The sequence below is a fragment of the Pygocentrus nattereri genome, chromosome 18, assembly GCF_015220715.1.
Source record: "Pygocentrus nattereri isolate fPygNat1 chromosome 18, fPygNat1.pri, whole genome shotgun sequence".
In the NCBI taxonomy this organism is placed as follows: domain Eukaryota; kingdom Metazoa; phylum Chordata; class Actinopteri; order Characiformes; family Serrasalmidae; genus Pygocentrus; species Pygocentrus nattereri.
Genome location: NC_051228.1, coordinates 4968339 through 4984977, shown reverse-complemented (window position 1 = coordinate 4984977; position 16639 = coordinate 4968339). Strand labels below are relative to the sequence as shown.

The 16639-nt window shown below is 41.3% G+C and overlaps 1 protein-coding gene across 9 annotated transcripts in view; it reads left to right on the top strand.

Moving 5' to 3' along the window:
• The window catches only part of gramd1ba (GRAM domain containing 1Ba), a 182206-nt gene that overhangs the window by 136868 nt on the left and 28699 nt on the right, over positions 1-16639 (top strand). For all 9 annotated transcript variants that reach the window (XM_037546947.1, XM_037546942.1, XM_037546944.1 and 6 more), the window contains 2 exons: positions 5472-5492; positions 16116-16200. In XM_037546947.1, coding sequence (XP_037402844.1) covers positions 5472-5492; positions 16116-16200 — 106 coding nt within the window. The remainder of the gene's footprint in view (positions 1-5471; positions 5493-16115; positions 16201-16639) is intronic.

The window sequence follows — 16639 nt, the reverse complement described above, 5'->3', positions numbered from 1 at the left end:
CACTTTATTAGAAACCCCTCCCTTGCTGGTGCTCAGTTAGAGGCTGTAGTCCATCTGTTGATGCGCAGATAGTCCTACGCTGCGTTTACGGGCTCCGGCCCGTTGGCGCGTTTGTTTTCAATGGAAAGCGTCGGTTCAACCAGACGTAGCCGGGCAGTGCATGATGGGTCCGGCCTGTTGAGTCTGGGGATACGCTGTGGCGAAAAGTTGAGCCGGGCTGAGCTTTATGCAAATGAATCCGGCCAATGTGACGCGTCTATCCAATCAGAAAATAGCTGGTGTTTGTGCCATAAGTGTTCACAACGCAATGTATGAAACATTCAAGGAAAAGCTAGTAATTGCAGTGTCAGGGTTCCCTGTCCGTTTTGATCCATCCGTGCCAAATTACAGCTTTCCGCTGCCGGCCTGGTGAACCCAGTCGGACCGGCTGCCTTTTCTCACAGGTACAGTAGAGCAATAGCGATAATCCTCTTCTTGCCATCCGTGATGGATAAGAACAGCATTTCGAAGGTCCACGTATTTATACCCAACAGCATAATGACCGATTAATAACATGCTAAAATTGCTTTTCGATTATTAGAAAATCAGCACATTTATTACATCATATTTGGCAGGACGTCTTTGTCACGCCCACATGTGGCCAGCTGAAGAGGGGAGTCCGTCGAGGCGCCGGAGCACTGTTAATGTGCCCTCAGCCATCCTCTAGCCATTCATTAGTGGTCAATTTCTGACCACAGAGCCGCTCTTGATGCACATTGTTGGGCCTGGCAGTGGCGCTGATATATGTTCAAATTCCAGCAGTACCACAGCGCTGAGAATGATCCATCACCTAAGCCATATCTGGACAACAGTAGTCCTTTGGTCAGAAACTGACCAGTGTTGAATGGCATAGATAGCGGCTGATGGATGCACCAACAGATGGACTATATTCTGTAATTGTGCGCCTATATGGTGGACCCGTGAGAAAGGTGGAGGTCAGAAAGTGGTCAGTGAGTGGAAAGTAGGCAGTTTGTAGTGGATGGTGATGGTGAGTTGAGGCTCAATGTTGAATGAAACATCTGTTGTTTTTATACAATTTCAGGACATGTGCTCGATTATATATATATATATATACATATGCATAATTACATTTATGCAATATATGAGACATCATAATTACATGTATGTACATATATAATTACATTACATATATGTAGTAATAAAATGATATATACATATATACATATAAGTACATACAGGTAAGTAAGTACATGCAGTAGCGTAATGCATGCCTATAACTAATAACATATGTATTAAATAAGTATCTATGTATATATACTTTCTGTATACACATATGTAAGTATCTGTATGTATAATTAGTGGTAAATATGTGTTTTATATAGGTAAATACGTATATGCAACAAAGTATGCCCCCATATGTCAAGATATGTATGTATCAACATTTAATAAGAACTTTCTCATCTTGGTCAGACCTGGTCTCTGGTTTTCCTGCATCTTTGTCCTGAAAATGTACAAAAACAAATATACAAAGCCACGCTGGAGTATATAGCGAGCTGGGTTTGGGTGACCCGCCCGGCCGCTGCGTCCGCGGATCTGATTGGAGCAGCGTCAGTGGTGTGTGTGTAGCGAAACTGTGACGGCGCTCTCAGAGGACACGGGCCAAAAAAAACGCAGGCCTCACATGATGCTCGCTGCTGCTCCACTCACAGTCCACACGTGAGCGCCCAGCTGACACACACACACACACACACACTGAATAAACGTAGCTACAGGATAGCTTGTGCTGTTGCTCTGACCTCTAGCTGTTATTTGAGATGAGTGCATGTTTAGCCACTGGGCACGTCTGAGGGAATCTGACTAATTCAGGCTGAAGTTACGGCTATTTCCATATCAGGGAGGCATTCGAGATGCTCTACAGCAGCTTTATTAGCCTTTCCAGCTACATTTCCTGCTATTTTTATCAGCACTCAGCATCATTTGAAAGCCAGCGGATAACGCTGTGCAAAAATCAGAGACCACCTTTCTTTCATTTAACGTCCTAACAGCCATGAAGTGAACGTTATTCATTTTAGTGTCAGGAAAAAAGGCAGAAAGCTTCAACAACTACAAATGAAATCAGGAGATTCAGTGTTACATGTCCACATTTTCCCTCGCTTCCAGCTTCCATTCTTCTCAGGAGACTCACTTTCAGCTGCTCAGAGAATCTGCAGACACGCCCCCGGAGTTCAGTCTGAGAAGCTGGTTGATCTTCTGAAGTAATCAAACCCATTCAGTGGTGCTGAGGTCTGGACTCTGGACTCCATCTGAGTCCTTCGTTCAGCTTCTTTGTTTTGTGTGTCCGTCTCCTTTTCTCACTGAGCTTCTTCTTGATCAGCTACATGTCCTTTCAGACCCACAGCGCTGAGTGGTCTTCTCACAGTGGAAGGATGGACAGAAACCCCTGTGGATGTTTTCAGATCTGAAGCAGCTTGATGTTCTCCTCTCTCTCAGAGATGAAAGTGCTGTTTATCTGATGGGGGCAGTTTCGGTGTCTGCCAGGTTTTCCAGGCGGTTGTTAGGAGACACAATTGTTCTGTAGCTTTTAATCATTTTTAATCAAATTTCTCCTTCCTTATGTAAGTGGATAATCTTATATCTAATCTCCTCAGGTATTATCTGAAAAGTGGAATGTGGTCGGAAATGTAATAAAGTGATCGTCTCTGACTTTTGCACAGTACTGTGCTTTCTTCCTATTTATCCGTGACATACATGTCCCATATATATGTATATATACAGTATATATATGTCAAACCAAAACCTTTTATCTCCATTATTGTCGTTTTCCAGTTTCTGACATAATTTTAAAATGCCTGTTGTCCTTTGCATTGTTTGTAAGTTTGATGAAGAATGAACCAAAAGAAACGACTTGGAAAGACGTCTGGTTCCATTGACTTGCATTATAAGTAAAGTGTGTTTTAGTCTTCTCCTGTAAAGTTACCATTTTGGAGATATGAGGTTTTGGCAGCGATATATATGTGTGTGTGTGTGTATCTGTGTGTGTGTGTGTGTGTGTGTGTGTGTGTGGTTTTAATATTCATCTCTACAAATCCAACGCTAATGCTAATTTGTTGCCCCCCACAATCTTCTATCACCAGTTTAACGTCTTCATTGAAATTGTTTCCCCTCCAGTATGACAGACTAAACCTGATTAAAGTAAGCATTTATTTTTGTGTCGTTTGCCCCCAGAACCCCACCGCTATGAGTGATAGACCCCTAGTCAGCTGCAGACGTTTTGGTGAATGTTACTCCAAGGCTGTGTGCAAAAGTTTTGGCACTCCCCGTTTGAATTATGCTTTGTTGATTGGAAGAATTTCATTTTTTTCCCCCCAAACGTTCAGCCGTCCGGTAATTGTACTTTGAAATGGACATGTTTACTTCTCTGTTCCCTGGAAAATGAGCAGACCGTTTCATTTTATAGTTAGACGAGGGGTGCTAAAACTTCTTCACCTGTCTGTAGAGATGGAAAGGAAGAGACTACATGCTGGCTGTGGCCTTTGGAGCTCGTAGAGGAAGCGTCTGTAAAGGAAGCATCAGTCTGGTCTCTCTGAGAATGGGGGTGGGGGGGGGGGGTGGGTGGGCGTGGGGGTCTCATGTGGGCAGACATAAGTGAATTAGCAGTTAGTGGTCAGTTAGCGGTGTTGCTCAATTTCCTGCAACCTGTGATGGATGCACGGTTTAACAGCAGCAGATCCACTGCGTTTTTTAGGAAAGACAGCCCCCTAGTGGAGACTTGGTGGACGCACAGTGCTCATATACAAATATACAGTCTCATGCAAAGGTTTGGGCACCCCAGTCAAACTACATACTAATGTCAGTTCTAGAAAATAAACTAAAATCAGTTCCTTCACAGGAACTTCTGTCATTTTACTGCACAGTTTCTCTCTGTTTACTGTTAACTTTAGCAAATTAGCATATTTGAACATAATAAATCATAAAATGTGGCAAACAGTGTTGGCAAAAATCTTAGCCCATGCCGCATTTGATGTTTTACTATATTCTAATATGTTAGTAGTAAGTGCACTAAAAGTTTCATTTTAATAAATGTTTTTTTTTTCTTTCAGAAAATCAACATAGCATGTCATTTGACCAGGCGTGCCCAAACTTTTGCACACGACTGAAGCGTCAGACAGAAGTTTGGACCCCTGTTCATACAGTACTGTGGAAAAAGTCGGAGACCACCTTCATTGATTTCAGTTCTACACACTTAAAAAAGGCGGTTCTTCAAGGGTTCTTTAGCAAAGAAAATGGATCTCTATAGAACCCGCATGATTAAAAGGTTATTTGCAGGGTGAAACTGTTCTTCAGATTGGCGTAGAATGGGCTGTAAATGGTCCTGTATAGAACCTTTTCGAAAAGGTTCCTATATTTCACCAAAAAGGGTTCTTCTACTCTGACGAGCTTGATATCGTAACAATAGCAGAATCCTTTTTGGTGCTGTTTAGAACCATTTTCAAAAAGGTTCTGTGTAGAAGCCTATACAGCACATTCTCCGATAAACTGAAGAACACGTTCAAGATGCATAGAACCCTTCAAGCATTCAGAGAGTTCTTTGAGTTCTCGTAGTTCTATGTAGAACCATTGTCTTTACGAACAACCCTTGAAGAACCGTCTGGGGTGGTCAGTCCACCATTCGGCTTCTTTGTTTGATGTGTCCGTCTCCTTTTCTCAGTGAGGTTCTTCTTGATCAGCTACACGTCCTTTCAGACCCACAGCGCTGAGTGGTCTTCTCACAGTGGAAGGATGGACAGAAACACCTGTGGATGTTCTCAGATCTGAAGCAGCTTGATCTTCTCCTCTCTCTCAGAGATGAAAGCTTTCAGTGCTGTTTATCTGATGGGGGCAGTTTTGGGGTCTACCAGGCGTTCCAGGTGGTTGTTAGGAGTCCCTGTTCTTTGCAAGTGGATTATCTTCTATATAATCTCTTCAGAAATACTGGAATGGAAATGAAAGAAATGAAGGGTGGTCTCTGACTCTTGCATGGTCTTGTGAGCGTCAACCTGAACGTCAGAATGGCTTAATACAGCTCTCAGTCAGTCGTGTCCTGTGCTCTATTCAGGGGTTCTTTGTCTGCAGGTTAAAGCTTCAGGTTCTCTGTTCTTCAACAACACTTCACTTATCTACAAGTGTCAAACTCTTCCTGAAGTTGCCCTCTTTTGTTTACCCCTTTGCAGACCTGCGTCTATACCTGTGGCCTATTTTAACCTTTAGTCTTTCCACCGCTTTGTGGCTTATTTATCATGGCACCGCTGCTATACAATGGCACTGTAATTGCATTACAGGTATTACACAGGTATATCTGCAGATTTGAAGCACAAGCCTGTGGTGTGGTCAGGTTTTTATGTCTTGGTGAAGATGCTGTTTAAATGATTGCTGTCTAATCATGCTGTTGCTTTTGTCTCCTTTCATTCCTCTCTGGGTCGGACCACCAACAGAAAAGTCAAAGCTGGTACAACGTAAGTACTGCCGTGTTTTTCTTTTCTTCGGGTCATTATTTATTTTATGAGAGCAGGGCACAAACGAGCACCGGGTAAAATGTAATATGGACCTTTTATATGGTTAAACAGGTTCCAGTGGAACATGCTTTTGGGCATGTTTTCATATTCCCATAGCAACCCCATCTACCAGTATTCTCAGCAATTGGACGTGTATTTCTAAGTATTCACATGGAAAAAGTTACTTTTACTGTGAAAGTGCCTTTTATTATTGTAGGTGTTTTTAATTACTGGCTGAGATGTTACAGAATTCACTCCTGTGTAATTATATTGACGGTCTGAGCAGCTGTAACGTTTGGAGGCAAGTAAACAACTTAAAGTGAGAGTAGCCAGGAAAACACGCAGCCTCCCATTGGAGGGGTTAGTGTAACACACTGTTATGACTATGGGCTTTTTTCCACTGCACAAAGTGGCAGAACCTTTGGCACCAGAGAAATGGACCTATGCTTTTTCCATTGGGTGTTGAGTCAGTACTGAGGGGTACCGTTTTATAGTTTTAGCTCTCTGGGGCAGTCGTGGGCTGGAGGTTAGGGATCCAGCCTCATGACAGGAAGGTCGCTGGTTCGATCCCCAGAGCCGATAGCACATGACAGAGGTGTCCTTGAGCAAGACACCTAACCCCCAACTGCTCCCCGGCTGCTGCGGATTGGGCTGCCCACCGCTCCGGGCAAGTGTGCTCACTGCCCCCTAGTGTGTGTGCTCACTAGTGTGTATGTGGTGTTTCACTTCACGGATGGGTTAGATGCGGAGGTGGAATTTCCCCGTTTGTGGGACTAATAAGGGTCTCTTAATCTGCCCAAGTTTGGTAGCAGAACGATTACACCACCAATTAGTGCATCAGTACACACACTACTGGTGTTTTTAGAAAGATTTCTTTCTGAAGAGTTTAGTGCTGCTGTCAGAACGAAACCTCATGTCTCTAAAATGGCAACTTTACAGGACCTTCTGTACTTTTCATGTACGAACACCAATGGAACCGGACATTTTTCAAAGTAACTGTGGGCCATTTATTTTGGTCCATTCATCATGAAACTTACACACAACGTAAAGAGCAACATGCACTTTTTAATTATGTCAAACTGAAAAACGGCAAAAATGGAGATACAAAGTTGGGTTCTACCAGTAGCGATGCGATAGGCTAGTTAGGAAGCTAGCACAGGTGTTATTAGCATTGGTGCTTGCTCTGAATGAGTGTTTTGCCAAACAGTTGAGCTAACTAGCAAGCAGTTAGCTAATTGGCAAAATTGGATGCTTAAATTAGATACACTGGCAAAACTCCAAAAAAAATGAATTTTTATTTATTTATTTATTTATTTATTTATTTATTTTTAAATAATGATTGCAGTAGGTGGAAGATGAACTACATTCTTAGCAAACAGGGTTCTATAATAGAACCACAAAAGGGGTTCTTTGGCTTGTAACAGTAGTGGGACACTTTTTTTCGAGCCTTTTCAAAAAGGTTCCATATAGAACCATCTACAGCACATTCTCCATCAGTCTGAAGAACCATGCATGATGCAAAAAAAAAACTCTTTAATCATGCAGAGGGTACTTTGAGTGTTCATGGTTCTATATAGAACTAAAGACTAGAACCCTTGAAGAACCATTATTTTTAAGACTAGAATTAAAACCGCTCCCTTGCTTCCCGTTCAGATCGGTTCTTGTTTTTGAATGTGCAGCAGAAAAAAGGTCAATAGAACTCCCAAAGTACAGAATGAGGAAATCCCTCATAAAGTTCAGTTAGTTGGGTTTTTTGGGGAGTTTTTATGCACAGATCCATCAAAAACTTAGTTTTATAGTGCTAATTGTAGCTCCTCTACTTCATGTTCAAAAATAAATTTGACAGCTGTTTTGTTCTGTACTAAAATCATTTTTATGCATACACTTGCACATAAATATCGCTGCTGTCTGAACAAAACCTTACATCTCTAATTTTGTCGTTTTTCAGTTTTTGACGTAATTTGAAAACGCCTGTTGTTCTTTACACGGTGTGAAAATTTCACGATGAACGGACCGAAACAAATGTCTCAAAATGACCTGGAAAAATTTCTGGTTCCATTGACTTCCATTAAAAGTAAAGTAAGTTTTTCCCTTCTTCTGTAAAGTCACCACTTTGGAGATATGAGGTTTTGTTCTGACAGTGGCGATATACTGTACATTCACACATATATGTATATATTTAGGTAGAAAATGTTGTCATGTTCAAACAACAGAGAATTATATGAGATTAACTGTGTTCCCAGACTCTTCAGCGTCTATTACAACCAGCTCTGTCACAGTTACCCCTGTGCCCCTTTTGTATAAAGCAGTGTTACTCCTGCTCAAACGTTTTATATATTATTTAGCACAAATCAAGAGGTGTTGGGTTGTGCCCCACTCTCCCCGGCCGTACATTCTCCGGTCATATGACTTGTTAAATTTCAGACTCTTGAGATTCTGACTCTTTATTAAAACTCTAGAGATGATCTGTGTAAGTAGCAGATGAGGCATCAGTGATATTTATAGCAGTAGATAATATTTAGTATATTTTAGTCGTTTTGGCATCATTCCTCTGTGTACACAGCTCTGAAGTGTTTACAGCTATGAATCGTTCTGTTTTTCAAAGCCAGATGGAATCGGTGTAATATTACGCAGTTCTCACGCCCACGGTCACTTTCACGATTTAACGTTGTCCAGTAATGTTTTCCCATGAGAGCATGGGCACTCAGACAATGTGCTCTAAGAGGAGAGTGGAAATGCCTTCCCTGATGTTTTGTCAACGTTAGTGTCTGGGCCCCGGCCTAAACTCTGTCTTGGACAGTAAGCAACACAGAGTCCGGACGAACGCATTGCCGAAAGAATGTCCACTCGGGTTGTTGTTAGCCTTAAATGGACTGGAGGCCTGATACACTTTTAAAATGGCTGATGCCCTGTAGGTTGTATGGACACTTCATGATGAGCAGAACTTTTGGAAGGCAAATAAAACTTAGCTCTGCATAATTAAATGGTTTAGGTGTAAACAGAGTCATTCAGAGTGGTTTGGTGTGAAACCCTGTTCTAGAGAAACAGGGTCAGAATTCTTCACAGTGGTGGTGATGGGAACCAGACGTCCAGCTCTAAAAGCCCCATCACAGAAAGTTCCTACATGAAATGGTTAGGAGTTCACTGCCTGATGTCTGAGATGTTATAGTCTTGAGTAGATTTTGGCTTAACACTGTTTTTAAAGTCCATTCATGGTGGAGGGATACATGCAGGGCATTACAAGGCAAAATAGTTCCCAAAGAAAAGTTTTCAACTTTTTCAGATTTTTGTTCAACATTTTGCCTCAGAAGACACGCGTAGCTTCGCTGGTGGTTTTGGATAGTAAATAAAATGTCTATATCTGTGTTGTAGACATGGCAGCTCCTGGTTCCCATCACCACCACTGTAAAGAAATCTGAAGCAATTCACACCAAACCCACTCTGAGTGACTGTTTACATCTCAGTAATTGAAATTGGCTGAATTTGTGAATTCTCCTTTAAAAAACAGTCAATTACTCTATATTTGCTGAATTATATATATATATATATATATATATATATATATATATATATATATATATATATATATATATATATATATATATATATATATTCAATTCAGCAAATAAACAGTAATTGACTGTTTTTAATATATATATTTAATATATATAATATATATATACATAATTTGAAAATACCTGTTGGCCTTTATGTTGTGTCATAATTTCATGATGAATGGACCAAATGAAATGGCCCAAAATTGCTTGTAAAAAATTCTGGATCCATTATATATATATATATATATATATATATATATATATACATCCAGGAGAAGCAAAAAAACATATTTTACTTGTAATGTAAGTCAATGGAACCAGAATATATATATATATATATATATATATATATATATATAGTGGCTGAAATTTGCAGGAAAACTTATTTTCACTCAGAAATCAAACGAAAATTCTTTTGGGGATGTTCAAACTTTTACATATGACTGTTTTAAGACTTTTATTCTTCCTTTCCAGTTGCAGAGATACTATGTCTTCTTGTGATATTGCTATAAAAATATTTCTAACGTGTCAGAGGAGAGACGCCAAGCCTAGTGTGTCGCGTCTCAATGAGAGGAAGGACTTGCACAGCTTATACGTTTCCATATCAAGAGCCCACAGCTTTTCTTTGTTTTCATTCCGTTTTATTTTTAGCCTTTAATTGTTCAGTTCACGTTTCAGCGCTGAAAGACGCTGCCGACAGCAGTATAGAGTTGCATGTTGACGTCTGTTGTGCAGTGTTGATGGCAGTGTCTCAGCAGTTGCGCCAGTGGTGGGTGAGGCTTCTTGAATGAGCAGAAACAGCTGCCAGTTCATATCCTGTTTAGGAAAATCGGCAGGAAATAGGAATGTTAGGATGTCGGTTGTAGTCGCACTCTGCCGATATGCACTTGTTACTTTACTGGGGTGATACTCATTTCATGTCACATCAAGAAGTCAAGAAGAACTGACATCCCATTTACATTCATACATACATACGTACCCAGAGGAGCGTTAACAGTATTCCTCCAGAGCACTGATTGGGTTTATACAGAGTTCAAGTGAACCTGACAGCTCATAACTATGTAATTACATATAAACATATGTAATTACACTTATTGTTATATACATTTACAGATTACTCTCTCAACCCTAGCAAGTAATAAACTGTAAAAAACCTTGTTAAGTACTTAACAAAGTTATTTACCTGCTTGTTAATTCTCGTCTTGTTACCTCTCTTTTTTCGTGAGTACAGTGCCGTCTCCTTTGCTGCTGTAACACTGAGAATTTCCCCGTTTGTGGGACTAATAAAGGACCATCTTATCTTATCTTATCTTATCTTATCTTATCTTATCTTATTAGTGCACTGTGACTGAATGAAACAAGACAATCCTGTTGATTCAGAAGGTAAATCAAATATTAATGTAATTCAGTATGTAGCTAATTATGTAGTTGACTTTATAATGTTGTAATTACATATGTAATTACATATGAATAAAACTATTATCACATTTATATACATGGGAGTTTGGAACACAATGGAATAAAACAGTGTAATTCTGTGATGCTGTAATCACACACACACACACACACACACACACACACACACACACACACACACACACACATATACATATATATCATTTAGGAATGAACTCCACATAAATGCAGTGCATTTATTATATTAGCAAATTCTGTTTCATGGTAATGCCAGGGGCACTTGTCTCTGGACCTGTAGGGCTGGTGTCCAGGTCAGTCTGGTAGTTTCCCAAACTCACACACACACACTAAACATGGCACATAACAGTTGAGTTGAATCAGGTGTGTTTAGTGGCTAATTTTAAAGGCCTGTGCACCAGGTTGAGTCACTCACATGCTGCTCTGTTTAAAACCAAATCCAGCTGCATGAGTTGAATTAGGTGAAGCAACCAGATCTGCCTTGCGACCATCTATTTTCATCTGTTGCACTGAGGTCACCCTAAGACTAATGACCGACAGATGCATTAGATTTCTCTGGAGATAGATGACCATTAATTTAACTGCTTGAGATGGCAGAACTTTAAACTATCTTGCATTCATCTGGAAATATGTACAACGAGAATCTGACACAACAACAAATAACAACACCAAGGAAGGAACAAATCAAAACAAGGGGTATAAGTACATGGAGAGCAAACAAGAAACACCTGGGGCTAAAGAGAGAGCGGGACTACGGACTACTGACAGGTCATGGGGTGAGGTACATGTATCATATGTATGATATATACAGTCACTGATTGTATATATGATATTTATACAACAGTTAGGTCCAGCTGCACGAGCCGATTGGTTGAGAAGCATTCTAACTGTGCTGTTATTTCACCATAACATCACAGCTTTTTCACAAACACTGTGTCACTCCGCTGAGTCGCTGTTGCTAAGCAACGACTTTGACAGCTGTAGGAGACGCTCAAGCCATTTGAACGTTTTCACTTCTTACTTTGCCACAAACTGAAAACGGACACTGTTAAGATCACATCTGACCGACAGCCGATTTGGTCCGACTCTGAAGACGAGACGACACTAAATTCCCAAACTGTCGTCACCACTGAGCAGCTTTTCAGTCGTCAGCTCTGACAGAAGAACAGCTGAACAACCTGGAATCAGCCAGAAATGAACCCAACACCATTCGCCAAACTAAACGGGCTGTAAGAAGCTTTACAGACCGGCTGGAACAAAACAACATTAATACTGATCTGAAGAAACTGACCAAACTGAGCTGAACCTGATATTGGGTCAGTTTTATGGCTCAGTCTGATTTGGTCCGACTCTGAAGATCAGACTGCACATTTGCTGAATGGTATTGGCTTCATTTCTGGCTGATTCCAGGTTGTTTAGCTGTTCTTCTGTCACAGCTGCCGACTGAAAAGCTGCTCAGTGGTGACGACAGTTTGGGAATTTAGTGTAAGGAGCTGGAGAACGAACTGCCGGCTGAGCAGCGAGTGGGCGGAGTTTGTTACTGTGATGTAGGAACAAGCTGCTTGTTAAGGAGCTATAATTTGGTGTATGGAACTGCTAACAATAAAACATATTAAACGCCATGGGTGTGTATGTTAATTTCCTTTATATAAGGTATATATGATATATACACTCACCGACTATATATGTGATATGTATGAAATAGACACTCATTGAGTGCTACATGCAGACACTATCGTATATCCCCTTACATGGCCAAATTTTATTACATACTTCTATAACATAAGAATAGCTGAACCCGTTTGCATAGAAGTCTCCATAGTTAAACAATAATAAGCCTTAGTATGTAATACACCTGGGATTTGACGGGGTTAATGTTGACTTCACAAAATAATGTGATTAACCATGTTTCATTATTTTTAATTGTTTGCGTATTGCAAATAGTACAATAATATGTCTTTGAATAGTTAAAACTATATAGGAACACTGTTGGGTAGAGTGCAGCTGTAATATGAAAAAGCAGCAGTTTGTTCCCATGTGCTTGTTTCACTTTGAGCGTGAGAGAAAGGAAAAGATAAAAGGGGCGTAACTGTGATGAAGGAGAATCCTGGAAACGAAAGGTTTGCTGTTCATTTTGACTTCAGTCATAAAGTGGAGCTGGGCGAGAAGATACCAGAACTGAAGCAGATGTTTTTTGCTGGAGAAAGGATAGAGAGAGAGTGGGAGAGAGTCAGAAAGAAAGAGGTGATTCACTTCTTTGGCATGAGCCTCCCCGAGACCCATTCCTTCTAGAGAAAGGTTTACTGCAGTTCATTCACCTCACTGAGAGAGAGGGAGAGGGAGTGAACTGCCTGGAGGGTGTCTTTGGCCATGCTACAATGTTTAGGCCGACTCCACCAAACAGCTCTTGTGTGCACAATGGCCTGCTCTGTGAGTCTGCTCCTATCTCATGGAACCCACACATCCAAGGTCGTCTCCTATGGAAAAATGGCACGAACACTTTTGCAACACTGTTTTTTTCTGCTGAACCCAGGATTTCTCGGAAGCAGAGGCGAGGGGAAGAATGTGGAAGCAGTTGGAATGGGGTCAGTGAGTGCATCTGCAGGATGTAAGGAGGGTACGGCTTTGGGGCTGCCAGCAAAGACCTGGCAGAGTTGAGGTGTTTCCACCCGGGGGGCTTACATCTGAGGTGGTCTGATGTAGAATTTGAAATGCAGAATCTCATAATCTCAGAGTGCCTGGGACTCAATAAATCTCAACAGCCCTTCTTGCTGAAGGCAAGAGTGTGTTGGTGCCTAGAACGCAGAACACACTCTGCTCTGCACTCATCTCATTGGTTCATGTGCAGCCCCGTCCCCTCCTCCCACTTTTTTTCTTTCTACACACAAACATTCCCCCACTTACTCACTCTCCTCCCACCCCCGCTGTACTCCACAGTTGTTTTCTAGGAAGCCTGAAAAGAGCTCTGGGCAGAGTTGCTGTTGTGAGTGGTTTTGGTGGACATAGCGGATCTGTTCAGTCTAGGTTTTGTGCTTGTTTAGTCTTAGCTCTGTTTCTTGGACTGCGCGAATAAAGTGTGTTACTCTTTTGGAATTTGTTTTAACCAAACATGCTTTAGGATCTGATGGAATCGGTTTCTCACAAGGGATTGCCTGCTGTTTCAAACTGCATTCACCTAAGTATCCCCAACTTGGAAGAGACCTCAAACACTGTTTCTTTGACCCTTGATTGCTATGGTGGCAGTGTTTGTGCTTGGATCTTACTTCTAGACTGACTTGCAGTGGAACTGCTTTACCCAACAGAGCCCAAGAAGTGTGCCCTCTGAGGATCCCACTCAACAACATCATCACGTATGATTTCAACCTAGTGTCCAAGTCTCGAAGAGTAGTGTAATAGTGGAAGACTATTCCGCTATTCTAATTTTGACAGAAACTAATACCATGGCCTCAAAACAAGGAAAGATCAGCTAAGGAAAGTGTTTCCAGTTGGAGCTGCTGAATGCACCAGTGAAATATGATCAGTTTGACGCGAGGTTCCAAAGACTTGGAAAACTAGCTGCTTTAAAACTCTCTTGCAGACATTCAGGTGGATCTCGGGAAAGGATTCAGTGGGTGGAGGAATCCCCGGATGTCTTTCCAGTGCAGTTTGAGGGGTGTGAAGCAATCTATTTTTCATTGTCTTAATCTCAGGGAACGCCTGCTCCTAGACTGGATGCCCTGGTGATGACAAACATGAGTAGGTTACTTTTGGTCAACTGAGAGCTAGACTGCACTCATGAGACTGGGCTGGGGCTCATCACACCAACAAAAGGTCCCACTCCAGAAAGAGTGACCTCTGATCTCGCCAAAAGATAAATCAGCTGGGCTGACGACTGTGCTGGAGACCCCTGTGGCCTTTTTTTTGTTTTAGCTGATGGAAGTGGTCAGCATGGAGTTTGGTACACTGTCTGACTGGGAAGCAATCCTGGACCCTGAGGAATTCAAGTGTCGTTGGGCTCACTGGGAATGGGAGCTTGAGAGAATTCCAGCAGTAAGTGATCAATGAGAAGGTGAAAAGGGGAAGTTGGGGTTCTGGTCCTTTTAGACGTTAAAGAAACTTTGGTTTGGCTTTGTTATGACTTTAGCAGCTTTAGTGTATTTTCCCACAGATGGGAAGGAATGGGACATTCTGACTTGCTCCGAAATTTGCAGAAAGATTCAGGACACGTTTCTGTTTATGCCAGGTTTCACTGTCTGCTCATGACTACTGTTCACTGGGAAAAGAACATTTTACATTGTGCTACACCCACTGATTCATGATCAAGCTCTGGGTGGTGACAAATAACACTGCAATGATGAATCCCAGGAATTTACAGTCAGTTTAATTTTAAAGTGTTCTGACAAGTCCCAGAAATCCCAAGTGTTCACCAAGACTTGCAGATTCTAATTGTTTCAGCAGATCTGCGGTGTGAAACGATCTCATATTATGCCTGGTTTATTTTCCTCACTTCTTGAAGGTCCACGTGTGCACCTAATGCCTAGCTTAAGGGTCGGCAACCCATTTTGTCCTTTCAGCAAAAATTAAACCACCTTGGGAGCCACAATACTTTCTGTCCATTTCACCATCTTGGCTGTAAATATATCTCAGTGTGTGCTAAAGTGTTTGTTTATGCTAACAAAGTTCATATAAATGAAAACTCTGCTTTAAGCTTTAGCTCAGCTGTAGCTGCTTTACTCACATCACCGACAGGAAATTTTTCCAAAAGTGGAACAGTTTCTTGTAAAATGTCTCTCAATTTTTTTCACAAGGCTGAAGTCAATTTCTCATTTGCCAGGTTCTCATTTGAATTTTTCTGCTCCACCTTAAATGCTGACTTTTTTCTTTTTTGACAGTTTCCCATTGCAGATGAAACATATCTGGAAACCAGCTAGAGTGATTGTAAAGTTCATTCATCTCCAAATTATCAATGTTCGTCTTAAATCTTTCTCTTTGACATTTCGTTAGCTACTAGCTAGGCAAGATTGTCTGCATTGCTATGGTGACCAGCAGTCCGTGCGCCAACCTTCAGGGTTAAAGGGTGAATCAGCAGTTCTACATTAACTCCAGCCTTTAAGACCATTTACTGTTAAACTGTGTTGAACGATCAGCAGAGCTTTGTTTTACTGTAAAGGAGGATTATTTTATTATTACCTGAAAATTCTGCTGTGGGGCCCCAAAAGAGCTGCGTGCAGCTCCAGAGCAGCATGTTGGCGACCCCGGCCTAGCTTATGGTTGATCAATGAAGAAAGGGTGTTTGTCTAGTTCAAAAATGCACTGTTTCTGTCTCACGCTGCGGTTTTGAGGCAGGACATATACACAAGAAGTGAAGCTTCTGCCAAAAGGAGGGAGTCTTTGCTCCAAAGAATGTTATCCTTCCTCTTGTCAAGTGGCTTATTACACACACCAGACCTAGTGCACAGCTCAGAGGAGGACATATGATAATATGTTGTTTTCCCAATTGCATCTGGCTTGGGTTTGACTGTCGGACCACCTTCCTACCGTGTGACCGAGTTTTTGTGGTTGGAGATGTGTGCTTGTGTATCTCTTATCTGACTGGTCCTATCTTGTCTTTTAGGTATTGAGTCCCACGTACAAGCAGCGCAATGAGGACTTCAGAAAGCTCTTCAAGCAGCTGCCCGACACAGAGCGCCTCATCGTGGGTGAGTAGGCATTATTATTAATTTCATAGACAAGTAATGTGAGGTCAGTTTTTTATGCGAGGGTCAGAAAATGAGGACTACGATTCAGTCATTGTGGCGGAAGTGCTTTCTTTACGCCTGTAGGTGGTGGTTGCTAAGAACGGTCAGGAAAATTCATAGGGCTACTTCTATAACAGAAGGCTGACATCTGGATGCTGAGTTAGTTCACGATGCCCAGTAGCAATTCATAATTAATTGGTACGCATTCTTTTCCCTGTACACTCAAGAAAATATTTAAGCTCAAAAGTTAGATCTTATTTATTTTAATTACATGACAATTTTCCATTCAGTTTCAATACATAAATCCAATGTAAAAAATATTATAGGTTGTGTTTCTCCATCATGTTCAATAAACCTGACTGAATTACGTAACGTTTAAATTAGAAGTGCTTGTAGGATT